Below are 17,966 nucleotides of genomic sequence, written 5' to 3'. Positions count from 1 at the left end.
TCCATGCTACTGTCAATATGTATCCTCCCATACACCATGTAGTCCATGTTACTGAACTGATACTGTCAATATGTATCCTCCCATCCACCATGTAGTCCATGTTACTGTCAATATGTATCCTCCCATCCACCATGTAGTCCATGTTACTGTCAATATGTATTCTCCAATCCTCCATGTAGTACATGTTACTGTCAATATGTATCCTCCCATCTACCATGTAGTCCATGCTACTGTCAATATGTATCCTCCCATCCACCATGTAGTCCATGTTACTGTCAATATGTATCCTCCCATCCACCATGTAGTCCATGTTACTGTCAATATGTATCCTCCCATCTACCATGTAGTCCATGCTACTGTCAATATGTATCCTCCCATCCACCATTTAGTCCATGTTACTGAACTGATACTGTCAATATGTATCCTCCCATCTACCATGTAGCCCATGTTACTGTCAATATGTATCCTCCCATCCACCATGTAGTCCATGCTACTGTCAATATGTATCCTCCCATCTACCATGTAGTCAATGCACTGTCAATATGTATCCTCCCATCCACCATCTAGTCCATGCTACTGTCAATATGTATTCTCCCATCCACCATGTAGCCCATGTTACTGTCAATATGTATCCTCCATGTAGTCCATGTTACTGTCAATATGTATTCTCCCATCCACCATGTAGCCCATGTTACTGTCAATATGTATCCTCCATGTAGTCCATGTTACTGTCAATATGTATTCTCCCATCCTCCATGTAGTCCATGTTACTGTCAATATGTATCCTCCCATCTACCATGTAGTCCATGCTACTGTCAGTATGTATCCTCCCATCTACCATGTACTCCATGTTACTGTCAATATGTATCCTCCCATCCACCATGTAGTCCATGCTACTGTCAATATGTATCCTCCCATCCACCATGTAGTCCATGTTACTGTCAATATGTATCCTCCCATCTACCATGTAGTCCATGCTACTGTCAATATGTATCCTCCCATCTACCATGTAGTCCATGCTACTGAAAATATGTATCCTCCCATCTACCATGTAGTCCATGCTACTGTCAATATGTATCCTCCCATCTACCATGTAGTCAATGCTACTTTCAATATGTATCATCCCATCCACCATGTAGTCCATGCTACTGTCAATATGTATCCTCCCATCTACCATGTAGTCAATGCACTGTCAATATGTATCCTCCCATCTACCATGTAGTCCATGCTACTGTCAATATGTATCCTCCCATCCACCATGTAGTCCATGTTACTGAACTGATACTGTCAATATGTATCCTCCCATCCTCCATGTAGTCCATGTTACTGTCAATATGTATTCTCCCATCCACCATGTAGCCCATGTTAGTGTCAATATGTATCCTCCATGTAGTCCATGTTACTGTCAATATGTATTCTCCCATCCACCATGTAGTCCATGTTACTGTCAATATGTATCCTCCCATCTACCATGTAGTCCATGCTACTGTCAGTATGTATCCTCCCATCTACCATGTACTCCATGTTACTGTCAATATGAATCCTCCCATCCACCATGTAGTCCATGCTACTGTCAATATGTATCCTCCCATCCACCATGTAGTCCATGTTACTGTCAATATGTATCCTCCCATCTACCATGTAGTCCATGCTACTGTCAATATGTATCCTCCCATCTACCATGTAGTCCATGCTACTGTCAATATGTATTCTCCCATCCACCATGTAGTCCATGTTACTGTGAATATGTATACTCCCATCTACCATGTAGTCAATGCACTGTCAATATGTATCCTCCCATCCACCATGTAGTCCATGTTCCTGTCAATATGTATCATCCCATCCACCATGTAGTCCATGTTACTGTCAATATGTATTCTCCCATCTACCATGTAGTCCATGCTACTGTCAATATGTATTCTCCCATCCACCATGTAGTCCATGTTACTGTCAATATGTATCCTCCCATCTACCATGTAGTCCATGTTACTGTCAATATGTATCCTCCCATCCACCATGTAGTCCATGTTACTGTCAATATGTATCCTCCCATCTACCATGTAGTCCATGCTACTGTCAATATGTATCCTCCCATCTACCATGTAGTCAATGCTACTTTCAATATGTATCATCCCATCCACCATGTAGCCCATGTTACTGTCAATATGTATCCTCCCATCTACCATGTAGTCCATGCTACTGTCAATATGTATCCTCCCATCTACCATGTAGTCAATGCACTGTCAATATGTATCCTCCCATCTACCATGTAGTCCATGTTACTGTCAATATGTATCCTCCCATCCACCATGTAGTCCATGTTACTGAACTGATACTGTCAATATATATCCTCCCATCTACCATGTAGTCCATGTTACTGTCAATATTTATTCTCCTATCCTCCATGTAGTCAATGCTACTGTCAATATGTATTCTCCCATCCACCATGTTGCCCATGTTACTCTCAATATGTATCCTCCCATCCACCATGTAGGCCATGCTACTGTCAATATGTATCCTCCCATCTACCATGTAGTCAATGCACTGTCAATATGTATCCTTCCATCCAAAATGTAGTCCATGTTACTGAACTGATACTGTCAATATGTATCCTCCCATCCACAATGTAGTCCATGTTACTGAACTGATACTGTCAATATGTATCCTCCCATCCATCATGTAGTCCATGCTACTGTCAATATGTATTCTCCCATCCACCATGTAGCCCATGTTACTGTCAATATGTATCCTCCATGTAGTCCATGTTACTGTCAATATGTATTCTCCCATCCACCATGTAGTCCATGCTACTGTCAGTATGTATCCTCCCATCTACCATGTACTCCATGTTACTGTCAATATGTATCCTCCCATCCACCATGTAGTCCATGCTACTGTCAATATGTATCCTCCCATCCACCATGTAGTCCATGTTACTGTCAATATGTATCATCCCATCCACCATGTAGTCCATGCTACTGTCAATATGTATCCTCCCATCTACCATGTAGTCCATGCTACTGTCAATATGTATCCTCCCATCTACCATGTAGTCAATGCACTGTCAATATGTATCCTCCCATCTACCATGTAGTCCATGTTACTGTCAATATGTATCCTCCCATCCACCATGTAGTCCATGTTACTGAACTGATACTGTCAATATATATCCTCCCATCTACCATGTAGTCCATGTTACTGTCAATATTTATTCTCCTATCCTCCATGTAGTCAATGCTACTGTCAATATGTATTCTCCCATCCACCATGTAGCCCATGTTACTGTCAATATGTATCCTCCCATCCACCATGTAGTCCATGCTACTGTCAATATGTATCCTCCCATCTACCATGTAGTCAATGCACTGTCAATATGTATCCTTCCATCCACAATGTAGTGCATGCTACTGTCAATATGTATCCTCCCATCCACAATGTAGTCCATGTTACTGAACTGATACTGTCAATATGTATCCTCCCATCCTCCATGTAGTCCATGTTACTGTCAATATGTATTCTCCCATCCACCATGTAGCCCATGTTACTGTCAATATGTATCCTCCATGTAGTCCATGTTACTGTCAATATGTATTCTCCCATCCTCCATGTAGTCCATCTTACTGTCAATATGTATCCTCCCATCTACCATGTAGTCCATGCTACTGTCAGTATGTATCCTCCCATCCACCATGTAGTCCATGCTACTGTCAATATGTATCCTCCCATACACCATGTAGTCCATGTTACTGAACTGATACTGTCAATATGTATCCTCCCATCCATCATGTAGTCCATGTTACTGTCAATATGTATCCTCCATGTAGTCCATGTTACTGTCAATATGTATTCTCCAATCCTCCATGTAGTCCATGTTACTGTCAATATGTATCCTCCCATCCACCATGTAGTCCATGTTACTGTCAATATGTATCATCCCATCCACCATGTAGTCCATGTTACTGTCAATATGTATCCGCCATGTAGTCCATGTTCCTGTCAATATGTATCATCCCATCCACCATGTAGTCCATGTTACTGTCAATATGTATCCTCCATGTAGTCCATGCTACTGTCAATATGTATTCTCCCATCCACCATGTAGCCCATGTTACTGTCAATATGTATCCTCCATGTAGTCCATGTTACTGTCAATATGTATCCTCCCATCCACCATGTAGTCCATGTTCCTGTCAATATGTATCATCCCATCCACCATGTAGTCCATGTTACTGTCAATATGTATTCTCCCATCTACCATGTAGTCCATGCTACTGTCAATATGTATCCTCCCATCTACCATGTAGTCCATGTTACTGTCAATATGTATCCTCCCATCCACCATGTAGTCCATGTTACTGTCAATATGTATCCTCCCATCCACCATGTAGTCCATGTTACTGTCAATATGTATCCTCCCATCTACCATGTAGTCCATGCTACTGTCAATATGTATCCTCCCATCTACCATGTAGTCAATGCTACTTTCAATATGTATCATCCCATCCACCATGTAGTCCATGCTACTGTCAATATGTATCCTCCCATCTACCATGTAGTCCATGCTACTGTCAATATGTATCCTCCCATCTACCATGTAGTCAATGCACTGTCAATATGTATCCTCCCATCTACCATGTAGTCCATGTTACTGTCAATATGTATCCTCCCATCCACCATGTAGTCCATGTTACTGAACTGATACTGTCAATATATATCCTCCCATCTACCATGTAGTCCATGTTACTGTCAATATTTATTCTCCTATCCTCCATGTAGTCAATGCTACTGTCAACATGTATTCTCCCATCCACCATGTAGCCCATGTTACTGTCAATATGTATCCTCCCATCCACCATGTAGTCCATGCTACTGTCAATATGTATCCTCCCATCTACCATGTAGTCAATGCACTGTCAATATGTATCCTTCCATCCAAAATGTAGTCCATGCTACTGTCAATATGTATCCTCCCATCCACAATGTAGTCCATGTTACTGAACTGATACTGTCAATATGTATCCTCCCATCCATCATGTAGTCCATGCTACTGTCAATATGTATTATCCCATCCACCATGTAGCCCATGTTACTGTCAATATGTATCCTCCATGTAGTCCATGTTACTGTCAATATGTATTCTCCCATCCACCATGTGGCCCATGTTACTGTCAATATGTATCCTCCATGTAGTCCATGTTACTGTCAATATGTATTCTCCCATCCTCCATGTAGTCCATGTTACTGTCAATATGTATCCTCCCATCTACCATGTAGTCCATGCTACTGTCAGTATGTATCCTCCCATCTACCATGTACTCCATGTTACTGTCAATATGTATCCTCCCATCCACCATGTAGTCCATGCTACTGTCAATATGTATCCTCCCATCCACCATGTAGTCCATGTTACTGTCAATATGTATCATCCCATCCACCATGTAGTCCATGCTACTGTCAATATGTATCCTCCCATCTACCATGTAGTCCATGCTACTGTCAATATGTATCCTCCCATCTACCATGTAGTCAATGCACTGTCAATATGTATCCTCCCATCTACCATGTAGTCCATGTTACTGTCAATATGTATCCTCCCATCCACCATGTAGTCCATGTTACTGAACTGATACTGTCAATATATATCCTCCCATCTACCATGTAGTCCATGTTACTGTCAATATTTATTCTCCTATCCTCCATGTAGTCAATGCTACTGTCAATATGTATTCTCCCATCCACCATGTAGCCCATGTTACTGTCAATATGTATCCTCCCATCGACCATGTAGTCCATGCTACTGTCAATATGTATCCTCCCATCTACCATGTAGTCAATGCACTGTCAATATGTATCCTTCCATCCACAATGTAGTCCATGCTACTGTCAATATGTATCCTCCCATCCACAATGTAGTCCATGTTACTGAACTGATACTGTCAATATGTATCCTCCCATCCTCCATGTAGTCCATGTTACTGTCAATATGTATTCTCCCATCCACCATGTAGCCCATGTTACTGTCAATATGTATCCTCCATGTAGTCCATGTTACTGTCAATATGTATTCTCCCATCCTCCATGTAGTCCATCTTACTGTCAATATGTATCCTCCCATCTACCATGTAGTCCATGCTACTGTCAGTATGTATCCTCCCATCTACCATGTACTCCATGTTACTGTCAATATGTATCCTCCCATCCACCATGTAGTCCATGCTACTGTCAATATGTATCCTCCCATCCACCATGTAGTCCATGTTACTGTCAATATGTATCCTCCTATCTACCATGTAGTCCATGCTACTGTCAATATGTATCCTCCCATCTACCATGTAGTCCATGCTACTGTCAATATGTATTCTCCCATCCACCATGTAGTCCATGTTACTGTCAATATGTATCCTCCCATCCACCATGTAGTCCATGTTACTGAACTGATACTGTCAATATATATCCTCCCATCTACCATGTAGTCCATGTTACTGTCAATATTTATTATCCTATCCTCCATGTAGTCAATGCTACTGTCAATATGTATTCTCCCATCCACCATGTAGCCCATGTTACTGTCAATATGTATCCTTCCATCCACCATGTAGTCCATGCTACTGTCAATATGTATCCTCCCATCCACAATGTAGTCCATGTTACTGAACTGATACTGTCAATATGTATCCTCCCATCCATCATGTAGTCCATGCTACTGTCAATATGTATTCTCCCATCCACCATGTAGCCCATGTTACTGTCAATATGTATCCTCCATGTAGTCCATGTTACTGTCAATATGTATTCTCCCATCCACCATGTAGCCCATGTTACTGTCAATATGTATCCTCCATGTAGTCCATGTTACTGTCAATATGTATTCTCCCATCCTCCATGTAGTCCATGTTACTGTCAATATGTATCCTCCCATCTACCATGTAGTCCATGCTACTGTCAGTATGTATCCTCCCATCTACCATGTACTCCATGTTACTGTCAATATGTATCCTCCCATCCACCATGTAGTCCATGCTACTGTCAATATGTATCCTCCCATCCACCATGTAGTCCATGCTACTGTCAATATGTATCCTCCCATCCACCATGTAGTCCATGCTACTGTCAATATGTATCCTCCCATCTACCATGTAGTCCATGCTACTGTCAATATGTATCCTCCCATCTACCATGTAGTCCATGCTACTGTCAATATGTATCCTCCCATCTACCATGTAGTTAATGCTACTTTCAATATGTATCATCCCATCCACCATGTAGTCCATGCTACTGTCAATATGTATCCTCCCATCTACCATGTAGTCCATGCTACTGTCAATTTGTATCCTCCCATCTACCATGTAGTCCATGTTACTGTCAATATGTATCCTCCCATCCACCATGTAGTCCATGTTACTGTCAATATGTATCCTCCCTTCTACCATGTAGTCCATGTTACTGTCAATATGTATCCTCCCATCCACCATGTAGTCCATGTTACTGTCAATATGTATTCTCCCATCTACCATGTAGTCCATGCTACTGTCAATATGTATTCTCGCATCCACCATGTAGTCCATGTTACTGTCAATATGTATCCTCCCATCTACCATGTAGTCCATGTTACTGTCAATATGTATCCTCCCATCCACCATGTAGTCCATGTTACTGTCAATATGTATCCTCCCATCTACCATGTAGTCCATGCTACTGTCAATATGTATCCTCCCATCTACCATGTAGTCAATGCTACTTTCAATATGTATCATCCCATCCACCATGTAGTCCATGCTACTGTCAATATGTATCCTCCCATCTACCATGTAGTCAATGCACTGTCAATATGTATCCTCCCATCTACCATGTAGTCCATGTTACTGTCAATATGTATCCTCCCATCCACCATGTAGTCCATGTTACTGAACTGATACTGTCAATATATATCCTCCCATCTACCATGTAGTCCATGTTACTGTCAATATTTATTCTCCTATCCTCCATGTAGTCAATGCTACTGTCAATATGTATTCTCCCATCCACCATGTAGCCCATGTTACTGTCAATATGTATCCTCCCATCCACCATGTAGTCCATGCTACTGTCAATATGTATCCTCCCATCTACCATGTAGTCAATGCACTGTCAATATGTATCCTTCCATCCACAATGTAGTCCATGCTACTGTCAATATGTATCCTCCCATCCACAATGTAGTCCATGTTACTGAACTGATAATGTCAATTTGTATCCTCCCATCCATCATGTAGTCCATGCTACTGTCAATATGTATTCTCCCATCCACCATGTAGCCCATGGTACTGTCAATATGTATCCTCCATGTAGTCCATGTTACTGTCAATATGTATTCTCCCATCCACCATGTAGCCCATGTTACTGTCAATATGTATCCTCCATGTAGTCCATGTTACTGTCAATATGTATTCTCCCATCCTCCATGTAGTCCATGTTACTGTCAATATGTATCCTCCCATCTACCATGTAGTCCATGCTACTGTCAGTATGTATCCTCCCATCTACCATGTACTCCATGTTACTGTCAATATGTATCCTCCCATCCACCATGTAGTCCATGTTACTGTCAATATGTATCCTCCCATCTACCATGTAGTCCATGCTACTGTCAATATGTATCCTCCCATCTACCATGTAGTCCATGCTACTGTCAATATGTATCCTCCCATCCACCATGTAGTCCATGCTACTGTCAATATGTATCCTCCCATCCACCATGTAGTCCATGCTACTGTCAATATGTATCCTCCCATCCACCATGTAGTCCATGTTACTGTCAATATGTATCCTCCCATCCACCATGTAGTCCATGCTACTGTCAATATGTATCCTCCCATCCACCATGTAGTCCATGTTACTGTCAATATGTATCCTCCCATTCACCATGTACTCCATGCTATTGAACTGATACTGTCAATATGTATCCTCCCATCCACCATGTAGTCCATGTTACTGAACTGATACTGTCAATATGTATCCTCCCATCCACCATCTAGTCCATGCTACTGTCAATATGTATTCTCCCATCCACCATGTAGCCCATGTTACTGTCAATATGTATCCTCCATGTAGTCCATGTTACTGTCAATATGTATTCTCCCATCCACCATGTAGCCCATGTTACTGTCAATATGTATCCTCCATGTAGTCCATGTTACTGTCAATATGTATTTTCCCATCCTCCATGTAGTACATGTTACTGTCAATATGTATCCTCCCATCCACCATGTAGTCCATGTTACTGTCAATATGTATCCTCCCATCTACCATGTAGTCCATGTTACTGTCAATATGTATCCTCCCATCTACCATGTAGTCCATGCTACTGTCAATATCTATCCTCCCATCCACCATGTAGTCCATGTTACTGAACTGATACTGTCAATATGTATCCTCCCATCTACCATGTAGTCCATGTTACTGTCAATATGTATTCTCCCATCCACCATGTAGCCCATGTTACTGTCAATATGTATCCTCCATGTAGTCCATGTTACTGTCAATATGTATTCTCCCATCCACCATGTAGCCCATGTTACTGTCAATATGTATCCTCCATGTAGTCCATGTTACTGTCAATATGTATTTTCCCATCCTCCATGTAGTACATGTTACTGTCAATATGTATCCTCCCATCCACCATGTAGTCCATGTTACTGTCAATATGTATCCTCCCATCTACCATGTAGTCCATGTTACTGTCAATATGTATCCTCCCATCTACCATGTAGTCCATGCTACTGTCAATATCTATCCTCCCATCCACCATGTAGTCCATGTTACTGAACTGATACTGTCAATATGTATCCTCCCATCTACCATGTAGTCCATGTTACTGTCAATATGTATCCTCCCATCCAACATGTAGTCCATGCTACTGTCAATATGTATTCTCCCATCCACCATGTAGCCCATGTTACTGTCAATATGTATTCTCCCATCCACCATGTAGCCCATGTTACTGTCAATATGTATTCTCCAATCCTCCATGTAGTCCATGTTACTGTCAATATGTATCCTCCCATCCACCATGTAGTCCATGCTACTGTCAATATGTATCCTCCCATACACCATGTAGTCCATGTTACTGAACTGATACTGTCAATATGTATCCTCCCATCCATCATGTAGTCCATGTTACTGTCAATATGTATCCTCCATGTAGTCCATGTTACTGTCAATATGTATTCTCCAATCCTCCATGTAGTCCATGTTACTGTCAATATGTATCCTCCCATCCACCATGTAGTCCATGTTCCTGTCAATATGTATCATCCCATCCACCATGTAGTCCATGTTACTGTCAATATGTATCCTCCATGTAGTCCATGTTCCTGTCAATATGTATCATCCCATCCACCATGTAGTCCATGTTACTGTCAATATGTATCCTCCATGTAGTCCATGTTACTGTCAATATGTATCCTCCCATCCACCATGTAGTCCATGTTCCTGTCAATATGTATCATCCCATCCACCATGTAGTCCATGTTACTGTCAATATGTATTCTCCCATCTACCATGTAGTCCATGCTACTGTCAATATGTATTCTCCCATCCACCATGTAGTCCATGTTACTGTCAATATGTATCCTCCCTTCTACCATGTAGTCCATGTTACTGTCAATATGTATCCTCCCATCCACCATGTAGTCCATGTTACTGTCAATATGTATCCTCCCTTCTACCATGTAGTCCATGTTACTGTCAATATGTATCCTCCCATCCACCATGTAGTCCATGTTACTGTCAATATGTATCCTCCCATCTACCATGTAGTCCATGCTACTGTCAATATGTATCCTCCCATCTACCATGTAGTCAATGCTACTTTCAATATGTATCATCCCATCCACCATGTAGTCCATGTTACTGTCAATATGTATTCTCCCATCTACCATGTAGTCCATGCTACTGTCAATATGTATTCTCCCATCCACCATGTAGTCCATGTTACTGTCAATATGTATCCTCCCATCTACCATGTAGTCCATGTTACTGTCAATATGTATCCTCCCATCCACCATGTAGTCCATGTTACTGTCAATATGTATCCTCCCATCTACCATGTAGTCCATGCTACTGTCAATATGTATCATCCCATCCACCATGTAGTCCATGCTACTGTCAATATGTATCCTCCCATCTACCATGTAGTCCATGCTACTGTCAATATGTATCCTCCCATCTACCATGTAGTCAATGCACTGTCAATATGTATCCTCCCATCTACCATGTAGTCCATGTTACTGTCAATATGTATCCTCCCATCCACCATGTAGTCCATGTTACTGAACTGATACTGTCAATATATATCCTCCCATCTACCATGTAGTCCATGTTACTGTCAATATTTATTCTCCTATCCTCCATGTAGTCAATGCTACTGTCAATATGTATTCTCCCATCCACCATGTAGCCCATGTTACTGTCAATATGTATTCTCCCATCCACCATGTAGCCCATGTTACTGTCAATATGTATTCTCCCATCCACCATGTAGCCCATGTTACTGTCAATATGTATTCTCCCATCCACCATGTAGCCCATGTTACTGTCAATATGTATCCTCCCATCCACCATGTAGTCCATGCTACTGTCAATATGTATTCTCCCATCCACCATGTAGCCCATGTTACTGTCAATATGTATCCTCCCATCTACCATGTAGTCAATGCACTGTCAATATGTATCCTTCCATCCACAATGTAGTCCATGCTACTGTCAATATGTATCTTCCCATCCACAATGTAGTCCATGTTACTGAACTGATACTGTCAATATGTATCCTCCCATCCATCATGTAGTCCATGCTACTGTCAATATGTATTCTCCCATCCACCATGTAGCCCATGTTACTGTCAATATGTATCCTCCATGTAGTCCATGTTACTGTCAATATGTATTCTCCCATCCACCATGTAGCCCATGTTACTGTCAATATGTATCCTCCATGTAGTCCATGTTACTGTCAATATGTATTCTCCCATCCTCCATGTAGTCCATGTTACTGTCAATATGTATCCTCCCATCTACCATGTAGTCCATGCTACTGTCAGTATGTATCCTCCCATCTACCATGTACTCCATGTTACTGTCAATATGTATCCTCCCATCCACCATGTAGTCCATGCTACTGTCAATATGTATCCTCCCATCCACCATGTAGTCCATGTTACTGTCAATATGTATCCTCCCATCTACCATGTAGTCCATGTTACTGTCAATATGTATCCTCCCATCTACCATGTAGTCCATGCTACTGTCAATATGTATCCTCCCATCTACCATGTAGTCCATGCTACTGTCAATATGTATCCTCCCATCCACCATGTAGTCCATGTTACTGAACTGATACTGTCAATATGTATCCTCCCATCCACCATGTAGTCCATGTTACTGAACTGATACTGTCAATATATATCCTCCCATCCACCATGTAGTCCATGTTACTGTCAATATGTATCCTCCCATCTACCATGTAGTCCATGCTACTGTCAATATGTATCCTCCCATCTACCATGTAGTCCATGCTACTGTCAATATGTATTCTCCCATCCACCATGTAGTCCATGTTACTGTCAGTATGTATCCTCCCATCTACCATGTAGTCAATGCACTGTCAATATGTATTCTCCCATCCACCATGTAGTCCATGTTACTGTCAATATGTATCCTCCCATCCACCATGTAGTCCATGCTACTGTCAATATGTATCCTCCCATCCACCATGTAGTCCATGTTACTGTCAATATGTATCCTCCCATCCACCATGTAGTCCATGCTACTGTCAATATGTATCCTCCCATCCACCATGTAGTCCATGCTACTGTCAATATGTATTCTCCCATCCACCATGTAGCCCATGTTACTGTCAATATGTATCCTCCCATCTACCATGTAGTCAATGCACTGTCAATATGTATCCTTCCATCCACAATGTAGTCCATGCTACTGTCAATATGTATCTTCCCATCCACAATGTAGTCCATGTTACTGAACTGATACTGTCAATATGTATCCTCCCATCCACCATGTAGTCCATGCTACTGTCAATATGTATTCTCCCATCCACCATGTAGCCCATGTTACTGTCAATATGTATCCTCCATGTAGTCCATGTTACTGTCAATATGTATTCTCCCATCCACCATGTAGCCCATGTTACTGTCAATATGTATCCTCCATGTAGTCCATGTTACTGTCAATATGTATTCTCCCATCCTCCATGTAGTCCATGTTACTGTCAATATGTATCCTCCCATCTACCATGTAGTCCATGCTACTGTCAGTATGTATCCTCCCATCTACCATGTATTCCATGTTACTGTCAATATGTATCCTCCCATCCACCATGTAGTCCATGCTACTGTCAATATGTATCCTCCCATCCACCATGTAGTCCATGTTACTGTCAATATGTATCCTCCCATCTACCATGTAGTCCATGTTACTGTCAATATGTATCCTCCCATCTACCATGTAGTCCATGCTACTGTCAATATGTATCCTCCCATCTACCATGTAGTCCATGCTACTGTCAATATGTATCCTCCCATCCACCATGTAGTCCATGTTACTGAACTGATACTGTCAATATGTATCCTCCCATCCACCATGTAGTCCATGTTACTGAACTGATACTGTCAATATATATCCTCCCATCCACCATGTAGTCCATGTTACTGTCAATATGTATCCTCCCATCTACCATGTAGTCCATGCTACTGTCAATATGTATCCTCCCATCTACCATGTAGTCCATGCTACTGTCAATATGTATTCTCCCATCCACCATGTAGTCCATGTTACTGTCAGTATGTATCCTCCCATCTACCATGTAGTCAATGCACTGTCAATATGTATTCTCCCATCCACCATGTAGTCCATGTTACTGTCAATATGTATCCTCCCATCCACCATGTAGTCCATGCTACTGTCAATATGTATCCTCCCATCCACCATGTAGTCCATGTTACTGTCAATATGTATCCTCCCATCCACCATGTAGTCCATGTTACTGTCAATATGTATCCTCCCATCCACCATGTAGTCCATGCTACTGTCAATATGTATTCTCCCATCCACCATGTAGCCCATGTTACTGTCAATATGTATCCTCCCATCTACCATGTAGTCAATGCACTGTCAATATGTATCCTTCCATCCACAATGTAGTCCATGCTACTGTCAATATGTATCCTCCCATCCACAATGTAGTCCATGTTACTGAACTGATACTGTCAATATGTATCCTCCCATCCATCATGTAGTCCATGCTACTGTCAATATGTATTCTCCCATCCACCATGTAGCCCATGTTACTGTCAATATGTATCCTCCATGTAGTCCATGTTACTGTCAATATGTATTCTCCCATCCACCATGTAGCCCATGTTACTGTCAATATGTATCCTCCATGTAGTCCATGTTACTGTCAATATGTATTCTCCCATCCTCCATGTAGTCCATGTTACTGTCAATATGTATCCTCCCATCTACCATGTAGTCCATGCTACTGTCAGTATGTATCCTCCCATCTACCATGTATTCCATGTTACTGTCAATATGTATCCTCCCATCCACCATGTAGTCCATGCTACTGTCAATATGTATCCTCCCATCCACCATGTAGTCCATGTTACTGTCAATATGTATCCTCCCATCTACCATGTAGTCCATGTTACTGTCAATATGTATCCTCCCATCTACCATGTAGTCCATGCTACTGTCAATATGTATCCTCCCATCTACCATGTAGTCCATGCTACTGTCAATATGTATCCTCCCATCCACCATGTAGTCCATGTTACGATACTGTCAATATGTATCCTCCCATCCACCATGTAGTCCATGTTACTGAATGATACTGTCAATATATATCCTCCCATCCACCATGTAGTCCATGTTACTGTCAATATGTATCCTCCCATCCACCATGTAGTCCATGTTACTGTCAATATGTATCCTCCCATCCACCATGTAGTCCATGCTACTGTCAATATGTATCCTCCCATCCACCATGTAGTCCATGTTACTGTCAGTATGTATCCTCCCATCTACCATGTAGTCAATGCACTGTCAATATGTATTCTCCCATCCACCATGTAGTCCATGTTACTGTCAATATGTATCCTCCCATCCACCATGTAGTCCATGCTACTGTCAATATGTATCCTCCATGTAGTCCATGTTACTGTCAATATGTATTCTCCCATCCACCATGTGGCCCATGTTACTGTCAATATGTATCCTCCATGTAGTCCATGTTACTGTCAATATGTATTCTCCCATCTACCATGTAGTCCATGTTACTGTCAATATGTATCCTCCCATCTACCATGTAGTCCATGCTACTGTCAATATGTATCCTCCCATCCACCATGTAGTCCATGTTACTGTCAATATGTATCCTCCCATCCACCATGTAGTCCATGTTACTGTCAATATGTATCCTCCCATCCACCATGTAGTCCATGTTACTGTCAATATGTATCCTCCATGTAGTCCATGTTACTGTCAATATGTATCCTCCCATCCACCATGTGGCCCATGTTACTGTCAATATGTATCCTCCATGTAGTCCATGTTACTGTCAATATGTATCCTCCATGTAGTCCATGTTACTGTCAATATGTATCCTCCCATCTACCATGTAGTCCATGTTACTGTCAATATGTATCCTCCATGTAGTCCATGTTACTGTCAATATGTATCCTCCCATCCACCATGTAGTCCATGTTACTGTCAATATGTATCCTCCCATCCACCATGTAGTCCATGTTACTGTCAATATGTATCCTCCCATCCACCATGTAGTCCATGTTACTGTCAATATGTATCCTCCCATCCACCATGTAGTCCATGCTACTGTCAATATGTATCCTCCCATACACCATGTAGTCCATGCTACTGTCAATATGTATCCTCCCATCTAACATGTAGTCCATGCTACTGTCAATATGTATCCTCCCATCCACCATGTAGTCCATGTTACTGTCATTATGTTATTATATGTTCTTCAACAGTGAAATAAAAGTTTTACACGCGTTCTCCCATTACTCAATTTGAAATTGAAAACGTTTCTAGGAGAGCAGGGAAGATGCGTGCTGAAAAGTCATTGTCACTTGTTGCACAGAGTGGGGTGTGCTAGCGGGACAACGGTGTCTCGTCACCAGACACATCTAGATTTTACAAGGCTGGCACAAGCAGGTCCCACTCCACGCAGCAAAGTCACTCGTCTTCAGTGGGCATCGCTCACCAGTGCACCACCCGTCCCGAGTCGGGCCTCAGCTTCTGGTTGAACACCTCGCTCTCTTGCTCTCTGCTAAAGATCCTCGTCGGTGTATTCCGGTTCAAATAAATAAGGCTCGGCCCCAAATTCTAACATTTCCTTTTTGTATTCGTAGTCAGACATGTCGGTAGCGTAGCGGTTTGAAAGGAAAAATAACTAGCTAGCCTTGGTATTTAGTAACCGCCAGCTGTGTGTTTTTACAGCAGACACCTTATTGCAGATGAGTAATCGCCAGCTGTGTTTTTACAGCAGACACCTTATTGTCGATGAGTAATCGCCAGCTGTGTTTTTACAGCAGACACCTTATTGTCGATGAGTAATCGCCAGCTGTGTTTTTACAGCAGACACCTTATTGCAGATGAGTAATCGCCAGCTGTGTTTTTACAGCAGACACCTTATTGTAGATGAGTAATCGCCAGCTGTGTTTTTACAGCAGACACCTTATTGCAGACTGGAGTGTGCTTCTGAACCACGCCTCCCTAAGGGTTTGGGAACGAGGAAGTACACACATGCGCGTGCATTGAAATATCTCTTTAGTTGAACAAAATAGAATACAACGTTGTAGCTGAAGTTCAGAATGACACAACGTCATGTGTACAACATCTACAGACCTGCATTACAATACTGAGAGCTTTGTCCTTTATAAAAGGACATATTTGGGTGTTTTTGGAGCCCGTGTTCGTGTTTTTTCGTGACCCCCATATACTACACAACGAGGATGAGGAAGTGATTTGCTCAGGTTTCTCAAAAACGTGAAATCACACGGACCCTTCTATAATATGCTATTTACATATAAAAAAGGAAACTTCTCCTTTAAATGAAGTCCTGAATCTACATGCTTTGTTCTAGTATGATTCTGACTCTCTCACACCTGTGTCTTCTTGGCAGTGATGGGAGTTTTAGCCTCCTGCTTCAGTTTGCTGTCCTGATGGGAAGGGGGAGGGGCCGGGGAGTCCGGGAGGCGGAGCCCAGGACGAGAACCGTCCAATAGCTTCACATCTGATCCTGCAGGAGTCAAATGATTAGGTTACCTGTATTAACCATTCACTGTGAAGAAATTCTAAAATAGACACTCTACCGTCGAGGCAGAGAGACACACAGAGAAATCTCTCCCGCTCTCTCCCTAACGCTTCTTACACACACAGAGCCAGGTGTGTGTACTCACTGTGTGTGTGTTTGTTGTCTTGTGGTTTGTGGTGTCGCTGGGCGGGGCTGAAGGGGGAGGGGGGCAGCACCGGGGAGGGGAGCGGCTTCTCCTCTTTCACCCTTTGGTTCTGCAGTGAACACACAGGGTTAACACACACACACAATGTACAGTACACACACACACACTGTACACACACACTCTCTTTGTGTACTCACAGGTTTCTTGGGCTGGGAAGGGGACTGTGAATGTATCATCAGAGGGGAGGGGCTCTCCCTCAGAGGACCTATCACAACGGGAGAAACACCAGTATGGAAATTAGTGGGGTAGAGGTCTTCACGGATATACCCTAACCTGATTACCTGAGATCCAAACAGTCTGAAAATATGTCAAAAACTGACCAGATCCAATATTATATTGATGAAAATAAATATCCTCTATATATCACATTTGGTACACATGGCAGTTGGTTCAGTCAAAAGAAAAAATCTCTCAAGTCAAAACAGTTCT

At 42.0% G+C, this 17,966-nt stretch overlaps 1 protein-coding gene across 8 annotated transcripts in view; it reads right to left on the bottom strand.

The window, feature by feature from the left end:
- LOC106593723 (bromodomain-containing protein 4) overlaps positions 1 to 17,966 on the bottom strand; it is a 90,759-nt gene that overhangs the window by 56,796 nt on the left and 15,997 nt on the right. For all 8 annotated transcript variants that reach the window (XM_045690717.1, XM_045690716.1, XM_045690718.1 and 5 more), the window contains 3 exons: positions 17,675 to 17,742; positions 17,478 to 17,586; positions 17,184 to 17,317 (listed from right to left, as the gene is read on the bottom strand). In XM_045690717.1, coding sequence (XP_045546673.1) covers positions 17,184 to 17,317; positions 17,478 to 17,586; positions 17,675 to 17,742 — 311 coding nt within the window. The remainder of the gene's footprint in view (positions 1 to 17,183; positions 17,318 to 17,477; positions 17,587 to 17,674; positions 17,743 to 17,966) is intronic.

This window comes from Salmo salar, chromosome ssa12 (genome assembly GCF_905237065.1).
Source record: "Salmo salar chromosome ssa12, Ssal_v3.1, whole genome shotgun sequence".
NCBI lineage: Eukaryota > Metazoa > Chordata > Actinopteri > Salmoniformes > Salmonidae > Salmo > Salmo salar.
Note: the sequence above shows the minus strand (reverse complement) of the source record. Positions and strands in the feature narration are given on the sequence as shown.